Raw genomic sequence first — 21,538 nt, forward strand, 5'->3', positions numbered from 1 at the left:
GTATATGACAATCGATATTCTGTGACAATGATGAATCTGCTGATTAATTCAACAGATTTGACATTGTCACCCAATTAGTATGCATGGTTTTGATATTGGCTTTTGGAGTTTTAAACGGTGACATTTTTTTAGTAAACCTGTGAGGACTACCTCTGTTCACATGAGTGGGGAAACTGAAATAAACAAGTGGAGGCCATTCTAGACTTCTGTCTGGCACATGGCATGATGATTACCAACACATGGTTCAGCAAAACAGACAGTCACAAGATCACATACAAGAGTGGCTGACATGCACCTCAGGCAGACTTCCCGCAGTAAGGAAAGGGCACTGGGGTAGAATCAATGATTGCAAAATCATCCCCAGTGAAGCAGTCACCCCATAACATAAAATACTGACTGCCACAATCAGCTGTGAGCAGTGGTCAGAGGAAGATTTTAAGTTCAACAGAGAGCAGACTGAAGACCTTTAAGTTGACAGGAGAGGAAACACAACAGTTCAAGGAATTACTCTGATCTCTAGCACCACAAGAAGAAGAAATAGGTGGATTTGAAGAAGAAGAAGAAATAGGTGGATTTGAAGAAGAAGAAATAGGTGGATTTGAAGAAGAAGAATGACAGAACCTCAAAGCAGCATGTGTGAGGACTACAGAACAGATATGTGGCTGAGCCAGGTATGGAAATAAGGTACATAAAGAAAGCTAGTGGTGGAGAGCAGAAGTACAGGAAGTCACCAGCAAAAAAAAAGGGTGTGCAGGAAAAAGTGTGAGATAGAAGGATGGACCAGGCTAGGAAGGAACACTGGTTGCCTAACAAAGATGCTAAGAGATGAGCTGCAGTAGCAAGGAACAAGGCATCAGAGGCAGTCTACCAGCTACTGGACAATGACTCAGTAGACGACACAAAGAAACTATATCAGGTTGCATTGAAAGATAAAGAAGATAGTCAAACACCCTTCATAAGGGATACTAACAACCTGCTCACCAGTCCACAGGACATCAAAACCGGATTAAAGGAACACTTCCAGTAGAAAAAAGTAATTATGAATAAAGAAAGCCCTACATCAGCTGTAGGGTGTCTTACTGTCTGTTCACTTCCTTTAATGGTGAATTTATTGGTATTTATTTAAATTGTGCTATTGCTAGCACTGAATAGTTATTGCTCTAAGACTGTGATAAGCATTTATACAGAATATTAGCCTGGGGATTTCTTGATGATGCCTGTGTTGTAGCAGGCATGGATGGGGACAAGGTCTCACGTATTAAAAAAATCATTATGTGCATTTGGGAGGTGGAAAATCTCAATGCATGTTTTAACATCTGTGAGTTTTTGGCTTCTTAACATTACAGGAAAGATGAGATGCATTTATTCTTAAGGGTCTGATGCCAAATCAAGCTGCTTCTTCTTTTTTCTTGCTTTCTTCTTTCTAGGAAAAAAAAGTTTTTCTCTGATCTTGGCTGTGAGACTTTCAGCGCTGTTCTCAACTTTGATAATGCAGTAGTTTGACCTTTGATGTTCATGTTAGCTTCAGTGCAAAGACCTGGTCAGACTGAGTCAATGTTGACTCTTTTGACTGCAAAGTCATAGTCATACAGTGTTGTGGTCTCCTCAGTGCTGAGATTGTGTGTGTCACTGAGTGCACAGGGATGGTTCAGAAGTAGCAGCAAGGATTGGTAGGGTTTTTCGGACAGTATGCATTGACAACTCAGGACGTTTCCAAATGAGATTTTGTCCTTTCACTCTTATTTCACAAAGACATTAGAGGCAGAAAGTCACTGCAGACAAAACATGCCAATATCACAATTAGATTCCTCTCACTCCAACTTTGATGACTTCTTTCTATGTGTTCTCAGGAAGGAGAGATGTAAAAGAAAGTGTATGCACTTTCTTCTAGAGTCTTCTATCCTGGATACTGATTTGGATATAATGGAGGTTTCCTCAGTATCCTCCTGACATCTTCAACTTTCAGGAGGTCCTACAGCTGGTGCATCAAATCAGCTTTCTTCACACCTTGTCATATGCTTTCTCCAAGTCTAGGAATGCTCAAATGGACTCAATCCTCATCTATAATTTTTTTCTCAAGTATCTGTCTCACTACAAACATCAGGTCAGTTGTGCTGCAGCCTGACCTGAATCCAAACTGCTCATCTCCCACCTTACTTTTTTCTACTCTGTGGATTTGTTTATCAATCATCCTCTGCAGAACTTTCATGCAGTGCGATAGGAGATTAATGCCTCCATACTGACCATAGTGGAGGTGTCTTAGGTGTCTTAATCAGATGACCCCTTCTCCCCCAAAGAAGAGACCTTGTAGGAGATTCTATCACCCTCCAGTGATCTAACAGCACCAGAGACTCCTTTCTGGGGGATGGACATCTGAGCTCCCTTCTAAGCACTCATTCTTTAGGGCAGCTGCCGTACTCCAACACTTTCAGTCCTTCCTATTCCATCTTATCATCTTGAAATAGCTGTTACCATGTTGAATCTCTCCACACTCTCTGTACAACAAGTGATAGCATACTGTTGTGAGGAAGGACCATCCAAAAAGTAGGCAGGGCAGACAGGAAAGCCTCCTACAAGGAATACCAGCTGTTTAACTAGTCCAATGAGTGAGCGCTTTCCTATGTTTTTTTTTTTCTTCTGATGCATTTTGTTTGTATTACAAGTCCATTATGGAAGCTTACTTTCATATTTTCCACCAGAATTATATTTAACAGCTGTCACAATAGTTATCAATTAGATATCTTATTATAAAATGCATCCTAACAGATGTCCCCTAGAGATATGCAAATCTTTACCCATTTCCAGTTGAGATATTCTCTTTAGAATTTCAATCTGCACATGAAAAGTTCCTACGTACTCCAGTTTTTCTTCTATTTTGATGCAAAGTTTTATTACATACTATGCACCCATGATCTGCAATGCATGTCAGAGGTAAATATATACATTTCTGAATAGTATTCTGTTTACTAATCATGGTAACAGCTAATATGTAATGGGTAATTCAACCAACTGCTTTAGATCATTTACTCACAAATCTATCATAATGTTCCTACAGCCATTACTGCTGTAAAATGTACATCAGGCTATAGCTGAATACTTAAACATGTCCATAACAGGACTATGGGCCAGATTCATGAAGGCCTACACTATGTCTACAACAGGTGTACACTGTTCTGAGTGAACATACAACACAAACATAACACACCTTCTTCCTCCTAATTTTGGTTTTCCTACTGATTTTCCTGCAACCTTGGGGATTCATAGACGTCACCACAAAGTGCAGACTGCATGTACATTTGGTGTAATCATTCTGAGTGACTAGAAAGCACAAGGAATGAGGTAGGGATGTTCTTGAATACCGAATGTGTAGACTTAGTGGACGCAGTTTAGACATTTATGAATCTGGCCTTGTATGTTTCCAGTGGTATATCATTTACCAATAATCCAATGGAATGACTGAAGAAAGGAAACCAGTAACACCACAAAACTTCAGTTGTATTCCAAGCCCAATAAGGTCTCCTCAATAACAAACTCAAATTAAAATACCAATAGTTTATTGTAAATTCAAACAGACATAAAACGGACTAAATTCAAACAGACATAAAAAATGGACTTAGCGCTTTCATTTCCTGTACTTTTCTGATTCTAGTAGTTCACACTAATTATAAAATATTTCATTAAAAATTGATGTTAAATTATACCTATAGCAGACATATTGTTTTAAGTCTCCTTTGTGTACTAAATCATCTAGGCAAAAAACAGCAAATGTCAGTATTATCATAAAAACTGACGCATTTAACAGTTGACAATGCAAACATTAAAGAGTAGGAATCGATATAATAGATGCACTATCTAGACAAATGTTAATCTGTTAACTAAGAGCACATGATAATGTTGTTAAAAAGGAACTATCCAACACATCATGCTAATGAATCATACAGAAAAACTTGCCAAACACATTCACTTGATAAAAACAAAATTTAGAAATGAAGCTATCCTTCATGTAAAACATGGTTTTTACAATGTCTTTTATCATCAGCAGTAAAAAGAGTAGATATTACATACACATTTCTGTGTTATTTATAACAGCAGATAGTCACGAAAGTTAAAAAACATCTTAGACACAGATAATATAAGCATGTTATATGAAGAAGTTATAACAGAACTAATTTCTCCTGAATTAACCTGTCTTCTCATGGATTTAATTTCAAGGTATGACTGAATTAAATGACATGGCCAGCAGTCTTTCTAGTCACACATAATGTATCGACACTAGCGGCTAAGATGAATCTTCGTGTGTTTACTGCCATACATGAAGTACATGGCTGTGCATTCATGGCAGCACAGACAGGGGCCTGCACTTATATATGTAAGGCATGCTATTTATTTATTTAGTATTTGTTTACTGGGAAAGTCTGACTGGGACAGAGCCCATTTTTAGCAGAGTACTTTGCTGCTAACACAGTGGCATTACCTGGAGTATGGATTTAGTATTTTGCTGTTAATACAGTGGCAGTACCTGGAGTATGGATTTAGTACTTTGCTGTTAATACAGTCGCAGTACCTGGAGTATGGATTTGGTACTTTGCTGCTAATACAGTGGCAGCACCTGGAGTATGGATTTAGTACTTTGCTAATACAGTGGCAGTACATGGAGTATGGATTTGGTACTTTGCTGCTAATACAGTGGCAGTACCTGGAGTATGGATTTAGTACTTTGCTGCTAATACAGTGGCAATACCTGGAGTACGGATTTAGTACTTTGCTGCTAATATAGTGGCAGCACCTGGAGTATGGATTTGGTACTTTGCTGCTAATACAGTGGCAGTACCTGGAGTAAGGATTTAATACTTTGCTGTTAATACAGTCACAGTACCTGGAGTATGGATTTGGTACTTTGCTGCTAATGCAGTGGCAGTACCTGGAGTATGGATTTAGTACTTTGCTGTTAATACAGTCAAACTACCTGGAGTATGGATGTGGTACTTTGCTGTTAATATAGTGGCAGCACCTGGAGTATGGATTTGGTACTTTGCTGCTAATACAGTGGCAATACCTGGAGTATGGATTTAGTACTTTGCTGCTAATACAGTGGCAATACCTGGAGTATGGATTTAGTGCTTTGCTGTTAATACAGTCGCAGTACCTGGAATATGGATTTGGTACTTTGCTGTTAATATAGTGGCAGCAACTGGAGTATGGATTTGGTACTTTGCTGCTACTACAGTGGCAGTACCTGGAGTATGGATTTGGTACTTTGCTGCTAATACAGTGGCAGTACCTGGAGTATGGATTTAGTACTTTGCTGCTAATACAGTGGCAGTACCTGGAGTATGGATTTAGTACTTTGGTGCTAATATAGTGGCAGCACCTGGAGTATGGATTTGGTACTTTGCTGCTAATACAGTGGCAGTACCTGGAGTAAGGATTTAGTACTTTGCTGTCAATATAGTCACAGTACCTGGAGTATGGATTTGGTACTTTGCTGCCAATGCAGTGGCAGTACCTGGAGTATGGATTTAGTACTTTGCTGTTAATACAGTCAAACTACCTGGAGTATGGATGTGGTACTTTGCTGTTAATATAGTGGCAGCACCTGGAGTATGGATTTGGTACTTTGCTGCTAATACAGTGGCAATACCTGGAGTATGGATTTAGTACTTTGCTGCTAATACAGTGGCAATACCTGGAGTATGGATTTAGTGCTTTGCTGTTAATACAGTCGCAGTACCTGGAATATGGATTTGGTACTTTGCTGTTAATATAGTGGCAGCAACTGGAGTATGGATTTGGTACTTTGCTGCTACTACAGTGGCAGTACCTGGAGTATGGATTTGGTACTTTGCTGCTAATACAGTGGCAGTACCTGGAGTATGGATTTAGTACTTTGCTGCTAATACAGTGGCAGTACCTGGAGTATGGATTTAGAACTTTGTTGTTAATACAGTCACAGTACCTGGAGTATGGATTTGATACTTTGCTGTTAATATAGTGGCAGCAACTGAAGTATGGATTTGGTACTTTGCTGCTACTACAGTGACAGTACCTGGAGTATGGATTTAGTACTTTGCTGCTAATACAGTTGCAATACCTGGAGTATGGATTTAGTACTTTGCTGCTAATACAGTGGCAGTATTTGGAGTTGTGATAGCTCAGAAACTGCAGACCAAATTACCAGATCACACACAATCCCAGTGGTGAAAGTGTACATCAGTGAACTGATGTGAGGATGCCTGGGAGAGTAACAACATTGGATAGGGCAGAGTTTGAGATGTGTAGCTGTATATGACCTAATGAAACAATCTGAGGATTCCTGGGACAGACAATAGAAGGCAGAGCAGAGATTGTGGGATGTGTAACTGTAGAGGCATTAAGGAAGCATTAATACATTTATCTGAGGATACCTGGGACAAAGGGAAGAAGAGAAGGGTCAGGATATAGGATATTAAGTCATACAGGAGTCAGTCAATTGATCTAAGGATGTGTAAGACAGAAGGATGGATGAATAAGACATAGTGTGAGATGTGAATTTATACAGGAGTTAATGCAGTGATCTGAGAATGCATGGGGCAGATAGAATAAGTATGGGGTTAGGCCGTGTGATGCGATCTACACAGTAATTAATGAAGTGATCTGAAAATGCATGGGACAGATAGAATAAGGTAGGGGCAGGCTGTGTAATGTATAACTATACAGTAATTAATGAAGTGATCTGAGAATACATGGGGCAGACATAATAAGGAAGGGGGCATGGTGTGGGATGTGTAGGTGCACACTTACTAATGAATTTATCTAAGGATGCCTGAGAGAAATGACCAAAGGACAGGTCAGACCATAGGCTGTACAGTATCTAAGTAATTCATCTGAGGATTAGTGGAGCAGACAGAAGGAGGGAGAGTGATGTGTAGCTCAAAAGGTAACAACAAATTTATCTGAAGATTCATGTGAGAGATAATAGATGAGACAGGGCAGAATATAGAATATGTAGATGTACAAGAGTTAGTGAACTTATCTGAGGATACCTGGAAAACAAGGACAGATGACGATGGCAGACAAAGGACTTGCAATGACATAGGAGTTAATGATGTGATCTGAGAATGTTTGGGTCATAGGGAGGAAAGGATGGGACATGGTGTGGGATATCTACCTATACAGAAGTTAATGATGTGATCTGAGAATGTTTGGGTCAGAGGGAGGAAAGGATAGGGCATGGTGTGGGACGTTGTACCAATACAGAAATTAATGAGTTGATCTGAGAATGCTTAGGGCCACAGGGAGGAAAGGAGAGACATGGTGTGGGACGTTGTACCAATACAGAAATTAATGAGTTGATCTGAGAATGCTTAGGGCCACAGGAAGGAAAGGATAGACATAGTGTGGGATATCTACCTGTTGGATGTTGTACCTAAACAGAAGTTAATGAAGTGACTACCTGTTGGCTGTCGTACCTATACAGAAGTTAATGAAGTGACTACTTGTGTGATGTTGTACCTATACAGAAGTTAATGAAGTGACTACCTGTTGGATGTCGTACCTATACAGAAGTTAATGAAGTGACTACCTGTTGGATGTCGTACCTATACAGAAATTAATGAAGTGACTACCTGTTGGCTGTTGTACCTATACAGAAGTTAATGAAGTGACTACTTGTGTGATGTCGTACCTATACAGAAGTTAATGAAGTGACTACCTGTTGGCTGTTGTACCTATACAGAAGTTAATGAAGTGACTACCTGTTGGCTGTCGTACCTATACAGAAGTTAATGAAGTGACTACCTGTTGGCTGTTGTAACTATACAGAAGTTAATGAAGTGACTACTTGTGTGATGTCGTACCTATACAGAAGTTAATGAAGTGACTACCTGTTGGATGTCGTACCTATACAGAAGTTAATGAAGTGACTACCTGTTGGATGTCGTACCTATACAGAAGTTAATGAAGTGACTACCTGTTGGATGTCATACCTATTGGATGTCGTACCTATACAGAAGTTAATGAAGTGACTACCTGTTGGATGTCGTACCTATACAGAAGTTAGTGAAGTGACTAACTGTTGGATGTCGTACCTATACAGAAGTTAATGAAGTGACTACCTGTTGGATGTTGTACCTATACAGAAGTTAATGAAGTGACTACCTGTTGGATGTCGTACCTATATAGAAGTTAATGAAGTGACTACCTGTTGGATGTCGTACCTATACAGAAGTTAATGAAGTGACTACCTGTTGGATGTCATACCTATGCAGAAGTTAATGAAGTGACTACCTGTTGGATGTAGTACCTATACAGAAGTTAATGAAGTGACTACCTGTTGGATGTCGTACCTATACAGAAGTTAATGAAGTGACTACCTGTTGGATGTCGTACCTATACAGAAGTTAATGAAGTGACTACCTGTTGGATGTCGTACCTATACAGAAGTTAATGAAGTGACTACCTGTTGGATGTCATACCTGTACAGAAGTTAATGAAGTGACTACCTGTTGGATGTCGTACCTATACAGAAGTTAATGAAGTGACTACCTGTTGGATGTCATGCCTGTACAGAAGTTAATGAAGTGACTACCTGTTGGATGTCGTACCTATACAGAAGTTAATGAAGTGACTACCTGTTTGATGTCGTACCTACACAGAAGTTAATGAAGTGACTACCTGTTGGATGTCGTACCTATACAGAAGTTAATGAAGTGACTACCTGTTGGATGTCGTACCTACACAGAAGTTAATGAAGTGACTACCTGTTGGATGTCGTACCTATACAGAAGTTAATGAAGTGACTTTCTAATGTATATGTTTGCATCCATTTTAAAGAGATATTTTTACGCTGCTCTCCTGTTTTATTTTGATGTTCACAAGTCTAAAAGACTGATGAATGCCTCCTATTATTAAATATAAATACATTTAAAAGTATGCAACTATCAGTTTGTGATTCAGACTATCTCAGAACATTCAGGGTGTGGTTCAGTTTCACATTCACAACAAATTTTGGTCAAAGTAGCAGATGGCCCTGCCCTATCACCATGTATAACATTTAAAAAATAGCACTCTTATTCTCAGTGCAATGAAAAAATATGCAGTGACCTACCTCTACCTGTATGTACTTCATAAGGCCAAAGTGGTCTACATACATCTTAAAGTACTTCCAGATCTTGGAATGGTGCATATAGTTTGGAAAATCATCTGGAATTGGAAAATCACTGAAACACATCATCTCTTTGGATGTGTTAATAATCAGAGTCTTGTAGATACTGGCTGTTTTAAGGTCTGGCTTCTCCTGCAAAAACAGAAGAAAAACAAAACCATGAAAAGGAAGAAAAATGGTTTGACAGTTTGTTAACAAAATCAAAAAGAAATCCCAAATCTGGAAGATCCAACTTATTTTTTTTTTACATTTCTAGGGTCCTAAAACTTAAAAAGTCAACCATCATGTGATTTTTCACCTCTAGAGGTCTTAATGGACCACCATTAATTCTTGATTAACTATACAGAAGTTAATGAAGTGACTACCTGTTTGATGTCGTACCTACACAGAAGTTAATATTGCTAAAGTACACACACAGTCAGGGATTCACATCCAGATCAAGGAAGTCATAGTCCCCTATACTCATCACTCATCAGACCAATGATTGAGTACAATGCCCCCCGGAAAATCAACTGACCCCCACTTGCACATACAAGGCAATGTCAAACCCAGACCTGATGAACATGCTTCATCTCAAAAAAATAGATCCTCACTTGTTTAAGAGAAATCTTGACCAATGGATGGGGAGATCGAGATACACCCAGGGGTTACCTCAGTGTCACTGCTGAGAGGCAGCACAGCTAAATAGGCATAGTAGCCTAGTATGAACCTATGAACCTATGAACCATCACTTTTGAACAACTGCGCAAAGTTATTAAAATGCTTAGATCAGAGCAGTAGTACCTGATAGGAAGACTGCATGTCTTTTAATAACATTAAAAAGGGCAGACATACACACCGACACACAAAGGCAGACTTGGCAGACAGACAGACACAAAATATGAAATATACGACATAATGAAGGGACTACAGAGGATATGAACCTAAAATCAGGCTACAGAAACCTTGTCTCATTTTCTCCTGGTATATTTTCCAGATCTGTGTAGAAACATCACACATTAATCTAAACATGAAATATGGTCCATATCCTCAGTTTCTTGTTTTTCCACTTCTTTACTTAAGAAAACCATTTCATAACAAACATTTTCAGGAAAAGTACTTCCTCATCTGAGGGGAAAAAAACTTCACTTCCAGTGAGGCTGTAGGTTGTAAAAGTGAGATGTTAAAGTGATGCCACATATACTCGAGTTGGTGGTAGCTCAGGTCGATGTAAAAGATTTATTTTATTTTATTTATTTTCCATTTGTTTACCAGGTTAGTCTGACTGGACACAAGGTGACTGTTTTCAGTGGAGGCCTGGGGAGAAAAGCTCCAAATACATAGTAAAAAATTATAAAAAAATAATAAAGAACTATTATATAAACATAGCTATTTTGTACAAAGAGCATAAAATATATAAAATGAGTGAAAAATCAGTTTTACAATTGATGCAGCATACAGTGGTTAGAATATTGAGAAACAATTAGACAAGATATCATACAACAAATATAGACTTGCTTGAACATAAATTCAAAAAGAAGTTTCCATAGACAAACAGGGTCAAAAACTAGAAATCATAACTCTAAAGGTGGCCTAAACACCTGGTTCACAGTACTATGCACTAAGTGAAACTACACAGTACACCTGTGATCTAGGGATGTTGTAAGTCAGAAACAGGTGAAATTAGCCTGGTTCTGTACAGGAACATATCCAAGTTTTGAATAGGAGATCTTTTAGTAGGGATTTGAAAGTATGTTTAGTATTTTGACATCTAATGTCAGGGGGTAAAGAGTTCCAGACCTTAGCAACTACGTAGGAATAAAGGGATTGGCCTGAGCTATGTAAGCAATTGGTAACAGGCAGAAGGGAAGTACTGGAAGATCTTAGCTGACGCACAATATTATGGAAGGTGAGCAGACCACAGAGGGCAGGTATTTTATTTGGTTGCTATAGCAGTTGATGGGTCAGGAGAAGTTAATTGTATTTTAGTAGGTTAGGGAGTTCTAACCATCCTAGTTGTCTTAGGGAGAGGCAGTGATGAGAACGAAACTTCACATTGGCTGCAAATTTTGAGATTTTATTGTAGCAGGTAGATAGTTTCAGAAGGTCAGATTTGTTTAGGTTAGTTAGAACTGGGAAAGCGTATAGTAAGGTGGAGAGTAGATCAGTACAGGAGATAGTGATTTGAGATTCCTGTGTGAGGAAGTCTTGCAGCAGTAGAGTGAACCTATTATTTTATGAACTTTGGCAATTGTTAGTGCTATATGTTTGTCAAATTTTAGGTTTTGGTCAATAGCTACACCTAGTAGCTTGGCTTGAGTTACTGGTGTGATAATGGTGTTGTTAGAGGATGTTATTGAGAATGGCGAATTAGGGGTGGAAGTTTTGGATGGGTGGAAGATCATGAGTTGAGTCTTAGATGGGTTAGTATGAGTTGGGAGGAATTTAGCCATTTTTCTATAGTAGTAAAGGCTTCCTGGATTCTATCTTGAAGTAATTGTAAAGAGAGGGCTGAGCAAATAAGGGTGGTGTCATCAGCATACTGTACTATATTAGTTTGCTGGGTGGCCGAGGGGAGGTTTTTGGTAAAGATGGAAAACCGTAAGGGACCAGGAATGGATCTTTGCGGAACACCTTGTCCCACTGGGAGGAGAGGGGAGAGAGAGTTATGCCATTTAACAGCTTGTTGCCAGAGGGACAGATCATTTTTAAACTACAGTAGAGAGGAGTTATCCAGAATTAGCTCAGACAGAGCTCAGTTTGGATCCCATGGCATAAACTGAAACTAGTAATGGAAATTCCCTGGTGTCCTGCTCATATTTCTCCATGTCAGTATAAATACTGCCTTGGGTTCTTCCTGAAAGCAGGACATTGGCCTAATGGGACTAACCTGATTAACAAAGACTAAATAAATAAATAACATATTGTTTAATCAGACAAGTGAGTGATCCCTGGGGACCATTTTCAGCCACACATAGATTATAAAGAAGATATAAAGGTGTAGCAAGATACAGCAATAAGATTAATATATACAGAAGGAAAAAGGCAATACAAGTAAATACAAATATCTCTGAACACATGCAGGTGTATCGCCTGCTAAACAACAGGTAAATAAGATTGCAGCATAGGTTCTAATTAGGAGCAGCATTCAGAGCAGAGTACCTGTACATCCATTCAGCAGAGAGATGCCTTGGAGGTGTCCAGGAGCCAGATGTTGCCCAGGCTGGGAGTGGCGCTAGTGCCCACTGTATACGGATTGCTTAAATGATTCCACATGAGCCCTCTGACATGTCATTAGGGTGTTGTTTAAGGACTTGTATAAAAGCTGTGAGTGTTGGGAAAGACACAGAGTTGTTGTGTGTGGAATTCCAAAGTAAAGGCTCCATTACCAAGAATTGCTCCTACCTACAGCAATGCTTTACTTGTTTTCTGTAGTCACTACCGTGGAATTTTCAAGGAAAACTGACAGTCAGTGGACAACTGGAATATTCTTGCCTGAATTCAAATGTTCAAGCTGCAGAGGAGGGTAGGACAGCATCCAGGATTTAGTCTACAGGTCAGCATTCACAACAATAATGTTGATCTTGCTTCTAAGGGCAACCACCTTAGCTTCTCTGGAGTCTGCTATGATTATTTTTTACTGGGGAGATGAAGCACGACTCTGTCTCTCTTGTTCATGAGTGTCTGTGTCATGTGCTATCCTGTGATAGACTTTCTTGCGTGACAGGGAGTGTATATTCCAGTGAGGGGATGACAACCCCTTTTGCAACTGTGACATTTGTCTGTGGGGCCAACAGATGGTACGTGGTAGATCTTGTAAAGTGAACCCTATTAAGGCAATGTTGCTTTGAGTCTTTTGAAACTGAAGAGTATTTAGATAGAAGGGTCCCTCCTCACAGCTAATTGAGTGACAGTGCCTGGATATGGAAAAACTCTGTTTACATATCTTGTTTAATCTTAGATCAATTTAAAATAGTAGGCTTTGTTTATAAAGGATGGTTAGCTGATTTACCTGACACACTCTACTAACACTGGTGAAATTCACATTGAGAAAGGAGCTAACAAGCACAGGTTTGTTGTCAGTCCTTAGAAAATGCCATATCATGTGCCATAAATACCTAGTTAGGGCTGGGCTCTCAAACATGAAGGTACTGATGAAGAAAATAGCATTAAGGAACCAGACTCAAAATCTTAGGGTATTCACGATATAAGTGCAGCACATGTGAAATGTTTTGCGATAAGTACTCTAGAACAATGGTTAGTAGGTGTGCATTCACCCCACTGACTTGTGATTTATTGTAGTTTCAACAGGCAGTGACTCAACAGAAAGTAATCACTATGCCAAATCTGCAGTTCATCTCTAAGCAGATGGCTCCAGCTATAAAAACAATTGTTATTGGAATGCTTTGACCCTTTCTAAAACCATGATGCTCTGGACACAGCAAACCAAAGGAGTAAAAATCACTCCTCAGCTGACTGGGGCAATATTTTTAAAAACTTTAGCTAGTAATGCATTGGATAACATGGAGCCCTTTTGCCTAGGGCACCAGTTGACCTAAGGCCGCTACTGATTATCACAACTCTAGGGTTCACTCCTGATTTGTGATCAGTATCTGAAGTTTGCAAGTTCTACCTGCATCTCTGCAAGACTTCTCTGAGTAGATAGGTTTCTTTCCACATATTGACAACACTGTGAATGAATCCAGCCCTATGGCAGAGAAGGATAGAGCCCTGGATGAACCATGTTTAATGAACAGCATTTGCTCTGGAGGGACCGAGTGGAGGAGCATGGAACTATGAAGCTAACACCAGCTCCCCATCCTATAAGACAGGCAGCAGCTTGGCTCACTGTGATTGGAGCATGAAGAGGCTGGTGAGCTCCTCGCTAATGCTTTGACAGGACACCAGCTCCCCATCCTACAGGACAGGCTGCAGCTTGGCTCACTGTTACTGGAGCATGAAGAGGCTGGTGAGCTCCTCGCTAATGCTTTGACAGGACACCAGCTCCCCATTCTACAGAACAGGGTGCAGCTTGGCTCACTGTGATTGGAGCATGTAGAGGCTGGTGAGCTCCTCGCTAATGCTTTGACAGGACACCAGCTCCCCATCCTATAGGACAGGCTGCAGCTTGGCTCATTGTGATTGGAGCATGAAGAGGCTGGTGAGCTCCTCGCTAATGCTTTGACAGGACACCAGCTCCCCATCCTACAGGACAGGCAGCAGCTTGGCTCACTGTGACTGGAACATGAAGGGGCTGGTGAGCTCCTCACTAATGCTTTGACAGGAGGTTGGGCATGTATGTAAGAATGCATGCACTTCTTGAAGGCATCCATAATGCAGCCTGCAAGACTGCCACAGGAATGGGCTAGCAAATAACTGAAAAATGCTCACTGGAAGCAATTTGATGCTGTACTAGTGTCCTTGACCTCCACAAAGGCCCAGGACCATCGTTTGCATGCAGCATAGGGGAGACTAAAGCAGGTGAATGAGTAGGGGAAATACAGGAACTGCTGAAATCTGACAGTCAGCTAAGTTAAGCTAAAAAAAAAAAAAAACATTCTGGATCACTGGGAACCACGAATATTGTCCATCTATCTCTCTCTCTCTGCATGTGTATGTATATATATATATATATATATATATATATATATATATACATATATATATATATATATATATATATATATACATATATATATATATATATATATATATATATGTATATAGAGAGAGAGGGAGGGAGAGACACGCGTACACAAACATAACCATACAAATGTACATTTTTGACACTGTCTAACATCAATTGGTTTGACACTGTGTTTGGTTACATAGACTAAATGCACCTTTTGTCAAATGTGTTTTACATCGACAGCACAGACTTTGAGCATTTGTGTTTACAATAAGTGGGCTGGATTAGAGGCGTGCATGAATGTTTGTATATGTCGAGGGTTGATTAAGGATAAGCAAGAGATACATATAGTGGTGTGTTTCTTAGGATTAGATTAGGGGCTAGGTAAGCGGACAGACTTAGTACACAGTGTGTGTATGTGTGTGTGTGCATGCATGCAAGTGTTTCAGGGTTAGGCTTAGGGTTAAAGTAAGGGCCAGATAAGGTGATATATTTAGAGATGTCTGTGTACGTGTGTGTGTCTGTGTGTGCGTGTGCCCGCGTGTGTGTGTGTGTGTGTGTGTGTGTGTGTGTGTGTGTGTGTGTGTGCGTGTGTGCGTGTGCGTGCGTGTGTGTGTGTGTGTGTGTGTGTGTGTGTATACGCATGCGTGTGCATGTGTGTGAATGTTTTGATGTGTGTGGTTGAGTATGTTGAATGCATTTGTTCAACACAGTGGTGATGAGTGTTGTTGAGTGTGTGCATGATTGTCTGTGGGTTAGGGTTAGGTTAGATTAAGGCCCAGATAAGGTGATACATTTAGAGATGTTTACGTGCATGTGCATTTGTGTGTGTGTGAATGTTGTTGAGTGTGTGCATGACTGTCTGTGGGTTAGTGTTAGGTTAGAGTAAGAGCCCGGTTATGGAACAGATGTAGAGTTATGCATGTTTCATGATGCTTGTATGTGTTCATTTGTGTAGAGGTACTGCTAGTGGAGGAGTTTCATAAGTTAATGTGGAGGTTAGGGGTACAGGCAGTGGCAGGAATAGCATTAGCATGTAAGAATAAGGTGGGGCACAGGGGCAAACCCTAACCCTGACCCCACTCATTAACTTATGAAACCCTCTTTTCCTAGCTTGCTCGCTCTCTCTCCATCTACATCTATTTATATGTATATCTATATCTAATCTATATATATATATATATATATATATATATATATATATATATAAAGAAATAGAGACTGTATATGTTAAAACAGTTGTTTCATAGGTGATACAGACTGCTTTATAGGTTAGGTAATGGAGACAGGAAAGTGTTACTAATTTAAAAAATTAGGGAACTGCTCATGTGCCCTTGCTGTGAAATAATCTGGGATGCTTTTCCGAAGATTGAATTGCCTGTGGGCAGTGTTACTGAGGCAGAAGAGCAGTTCAAACCAAACAATAATGAGGATGTATTTCACTCTGAAAGGGCATCCGCCATTAACAGCTATAGAAGCGTTACATCTGAGGGTATCTGCCATTAACAGCTAAAGAAGTGTTATGTCTGAGGGCATGCGCCATTAACAGCTAAAGAAGTATTACTTCTGAAGTCTTCAACATTCACCTTTTTCATCTGATTACTGCCCCCTGATAATAAAAATATTAGCAGTAAACTCTGTAGTCTTTGCAGAATCATGATTGGGGAGCTCTCACTCTTACTACACCCTATCTAGACTCACTGTGTCTCAAAGGGCCTGGCTTAAAATAACCCCAGCTAGCTGGAATTCAGTCACAGTCAAATCTAACCATTCTACCCATCATCTCATAAAAAATTAGTTCATCCCACTTTGGATGCTGTGAGCGCACTTGTGTTGAGGACAGTGAATATGTCATGACTTCTATGAAAAAAAGAACTCTCTGATTCCACTAAACAAGAAACCAAGAGGACTAATTAAGTGTAACAAGGCCTACTATGAGGTTAGGATAGCCACTCAGGCTAAGGACAATCACAAGGCCTTCTTCAGCTATGTCAAGAACCCTAAAGGTAACACACGGCAGTGTGCTGAACTAGTGGTTAACAGAACCACCTTCACTGCTCATAGAGACATAGCGAATCTATTGGTTAATACATTCAGTCAAAATTCACCCCCCAACTTCCCCAGTTACCCCCCTGTGAAATCCCTACTAGCATACTCCCCCAACTATTAGCGGGGATCAGGCTCTGGTGATGTTCACTATGGCCAAAACACTACCTCACTGGGCCCTGACAATATCTCTAGTTACCAGGTTAATAGTCTAAAACGTAACCTATCAGGACCACCTGAGACTCTCTTCAACTACAGCCTCAAAGGGTGGGCCATCAACTGACCACAGAAACTACATATCCATTTATCTGACAAGCCTAATATGTAAAGCCATGAAACAAACTGTCTTGGAAATGATCACAAAGGACATTGACAACATACAGACACTGGATCCATTCATGTATGGCTTTTTAAGGGAAGGTTGTGCCTACTTAACTTGGTTGATTTCTTCAGGAAGGTCACCAAACCAATGAATGAGAGTAAAACAGTGGATACTCCATACCTTGACCTGGCTAAGCCATTCAACACAATACTACACTCAGGCATTGTTGACAAATTCTCCGAACTAGGCATAAATTCCTACATAACTCACTGGATTGCTGGCTGGCTCACTGATAGGACCCAAGAAGTCAGGATTGGTGAGACCACCTCAACAACATTGTAGCTCAAGATTCCATGTTGGCCCCGTTCCTGTTTGGCATCTACTTTTCGGAAGTCAAAGGCCTTTGGCTCACCAAGTTCACAGATGACTGTAAATTGCGAGTCATCATAGACTGCCCCATGACATGGAGATCTTTCAAGAGGGTCTAACACAGACAAATGACTGGTGCCAAAGTCACATTTTGAAACCCAATGCCAAAAAAAAAAGCACTATAATTCCCTTTGGGAAACTGACCACCAAGTTAATTACTCCATCAGTAAAACACCTCTAAGAGACAATCCAGTGGTAATTGATCAAGGAACATTTGTAGACAGTAATCTAGACTTCAACCGATATGTAGCACATATAGTAAGAAAATTATTCTATGTCACCTAACTTATAGGTGAGGGTATGGTGTCCAGGTCTAAGGAAGTTATAGTACCACTCTGTTCACCCCTTATCAGACCCATCATTGAGTACAGTGCCCCCTTTGGCATGTGCCTAACCAGACACTTGCAGTAGCTGGAATGCCCACAAAGATTCCTCACCCGGAGATTCCAGAGCACGACTATCCTGTCCTACACAAATTGCCTAAAGGTCCTGTCTCTGTATTCACTATCCTACAGGCTCCCAAGAGGTGAACTATGCCTGGCTTATAAGGCATCCTCACATCAAGCCCTGATGGATCTTTTGCACATCCAAAAACAAACAGCACTAGAAACACTAGATCCAAGGATTTCAACTTCACTTTTGACATAAATAGAATATACTGGAGGAACATATCTATGACTCAAGGAACCACGTGTTATGGAATTGGCTCCCCATCCATCTGAAGTGAAGCAGAGTTCATTTCTGACTCTATTCAAACAAAACCTTGACCATTGGAAGGTAAATCACAAATTCATGCCCAGTCTGACTCCCATGTCTCTGATGGACAGAGGCTGTCTGTAAGTATAATGTCTCATAGGATCATAGGAGGTCACTAGGCTAATGACCCTGGGGTCCTTACAAGCCTAGCCAAGAGTTTATCCCCAAAAAAGAAAAGTACAGTTTTGTACCTACCATAAATGTAGATGTTCGAGGATCTACATTGCTGCAGTCATAACCTGTGGGTAGTCCGCTGTCCTCGGTCGGCCCGAATACCAAAGATCTGGGCTGGCGTCGGTCATTGTCGCCTAGAGCTGACGTCAGTACATCGTAGTACTTAAGCGCATGACCGACGCCATATCCTCAGTCTTTCTTGCCCCAGATGTCAGAAGGCCTAAGCCAAAATAGTAAACACCCAACCACCACCAGTGTGGAAATAAAGATAATCCTAAAAGAAAAAACCACAGCAACCACAAAATAAATATATATATAAATATATACAGAGGGGAAGGAGGGAGGGATAATTGGACTGCAGCAATGTAGATCCTCGAACATCTACATTTATGGTAGGTACAAAACTGTACTATGTTCTTCGTCTCACATTGCTGCAGTCATAACCTGTGGGTAGAATCCCAAAGCAAAGGACAAGGGAGGCTGGCAAACTAAATAGTACTAGGAGCTGCTAACATGCCCTGTAAAACTGCAGTGGCAAACCCAGCCCTGGACTTGGAATAGAGGGAGATGGTAATGTCTAGTAAAAGTGTGTACTGAACTCCAAGTAGCTGCCTCCAAAATATCTTTAGTAGCTACACCCCTCAAAAAAGCAGTAGATGTGGCAGTAGCCCTAGTAGAATGAGGTCTGATACCCGCAGGAACATCCTTTCCATGATGAGCATAACAAAAAGCAATACATTGACCAATCCACTTTGAAATAGTCTGCTTTGAAACAGCTTTCCCTTGTGAACCCAAAGCAAAAGAAACAAATAACTGTTGAGTCTGTCTGAACTCCTTAGTTCTGCTCAAATAGTAACGTAACTGCCTGTGGATATCCAAAGAATGCAAGACTTTTTCCCCCTTATTTTGGGGATCAGCATAAAAAGTAGGCAGATGAATAGACTGGTTCAAGGCCACATTAGAAATCACTTTAGGCATAAAAGTAGGGTTAGTTCGCAAAGAAACTCTATCCTTATGAAATATCAAAAAGGGTTCAACCGCCATGAGTGCCTGCAATTCAGATACCCTCCTAGCAGAGGTAATGGCCAACAAAAAAGCAGTCTTCCAAGACAAAAACTTCAAATCAGACGTAGCTGCAGGTTCAAAAGGAGGTAAAGTAAGCTTCTCCAACACAAAATTGAGATCCCAGGAAGGAGTAGGAGCTCTACGTGGGGGTCTTATATTCTTTGTCCCTCTAAGAAATTGTTTGAACAAAGGGTGAGAAAATAAAGGAGGGTCACAATCATAGTGAGCAGAAATGGCTGCAGCATGAACCTTCACAGAAGAGAATGACAAACCCTTGTCCAGTAATTCAGTAAGATACTGTAGTGCAAAACTCAAATTAGGCACTGAAACATCAAAACCCTTTGCTGCACTCCAAAGAAAAAATCTCTTCCATTTATCAGCATAAACTTTTCTAGTACTAGGCCGCCTGGCTTCCAAAATGACATCTAAAACCTGTTGAGGAAGCTGAGACCCCACCGGCTCCATCACCGAATACGCCAGGCTGTCAGATGTAGGGACTGCACCCGAACATTGAGAAAATGATTGTTTGACTGGGATAACAAATGAGGAACCTGTGGCAGAAGGAGGCTCCTGAATTAAACTCCTCAGCAGAGGGTACCAATGCTGACGAGGCCAATCTGGTGCTATTAGAATCATGCAAGGCTTGTCCCGCCTGGCTTTCAAGAGTACCTTGGGAAGAAGAGGCAGAGGGGGAAAAGCATAAACGTGAAGGTTGTTCCAACTGAAAGATAGAGCATCCACTTTCCAAGCATTTGGGTGGAACATCTTTGTGCAAAATTTTGGCAGTTGAAAATTCAGTGGAGAAGCGAACAGATCTATGTCTGGAGTTCCCCAAGCCACGGTCAATTGTTTGAATACCTGAGGATCCAGTTTCCACTCGTGGGGATCCACCATCTGCCTGCTCAATACATCTGCTAAGGAGTTCTGTGCTCCTGGCAGAAACCGTGCTTGAAGATTGATTTGCAAACGCAGAGCAGTTTCCCACAAAATCATTGCTTGTCTGCAAAGAGGGTAGGAATGGGTCCCCCCCTGCTTGTTGATGTACCACATGACTGTTGTGTTGTCTGTTTGAATCAACACCTGTCCCGGCTGAAGTAGATCCTTGAAGGCCATCAAAGCAAATTGGACTGCTAACATCTCCTTCATGTTGATATGCAAATGTAGTAGTTTGGGAGGCCACATGTCTTGTACCCATTTCCCATTGAAGTGTGCTCCCCAAGCCAAGTCCGAGGCATCCATCGTTAGGATCTGATTCGCCTCTGGTCGGATCACAGAGAGTCCCTTGTTCAGGTGACATTCCTGAGCCCACCACAAGAATTCCTTCTGGATGCAAGGTATAATCCGAATGACAGTGTCTAAATCGTGGCAGTGTTGAGTCCACACACTTTTGAGATACCATTGTAGCTTCCTCATATGCAGTTTGGCATTGGGAAGTACTAGAATGCAAGATGCCATGTACCCCAAGGCCTGAAGGACTGTCCTTGCAGTCAGCCTGGACATTACTGATAACTGTTGGAAATATAGCTGAAGAGTTCTTTGTTTGTCCGGGGTCAGAAAAGCCATCTGAGAAGCTGTATTCAGTCTCACACCCAGAAAGCATACGTCTTGAGAGGGTACTAGACTGGACTTTATTTCGTTCACAGAATACCCTAGGCACCTGAAAACTGTCATTACATACTGGAGGTGTTGTAGTAACTTGTCTTTGTTTTGAGCAAGAATCAGGCAATCATCCAGATAAGGATAAATTTGTATACCTCTCTGTCTGAAAAAAGCAATTACAGGAGCCAGAACTTTTGTGAACACTCTGGGCGCAGTAGATAAGCCAAAGGGCAATGCAGAGAACTGATAGTGAGAAGTACCAGCCCGAAATCTCAGGAATCTCCTGCAGCTGGGCCTGATAGGAATATGAAGATAGGCCTCTTTGAGATCCAGGGTTACCATCCAGTGATCTTTGCCCAGCATAGGCAGCAGTTGTTGTAATGTTAACATCTTGAAC

General features: G+C 40.8%; 1 protein-coding gene across 1 annotated transcript in view; it reads right to left on the reverse strand.

The window, feature by feature from the left end:
* LOC122813115 (flavin-containing monooxygenase 5-like) overlaps positions 1 to 21,538 on the reverse strand; it is a 589,830-nt gene that overhangs the window by 383,992 nt on the left and 184,300 nt on the right. Inside the window, exon 3 of the mRNA XM_044085248.1 lies at positions 9,086 to 9,274. Coding sequence (XP_043941183.1) covers positions 9,086 to 9,274 — 189 coding nt within the window. The remainder of the gene's footprint in view (positions 1 to 9,085; positions 9,275 to 21,538) is intronic.

This window comes from Protopterus annectens, chromosome 10.part0 (genome assembly GCF_019279795.1).
Source record: "Protopterus annectens isolate FY-2018-M chromosome 10.part0, PAN1.0, whole genome shotgun sequence".
NCBI classification, from domain to species: Eukaryota; Metazoa; Chordata; order Ceratodontiformes; family Protopteridae; genus Protopterus; species Protopterus annectens.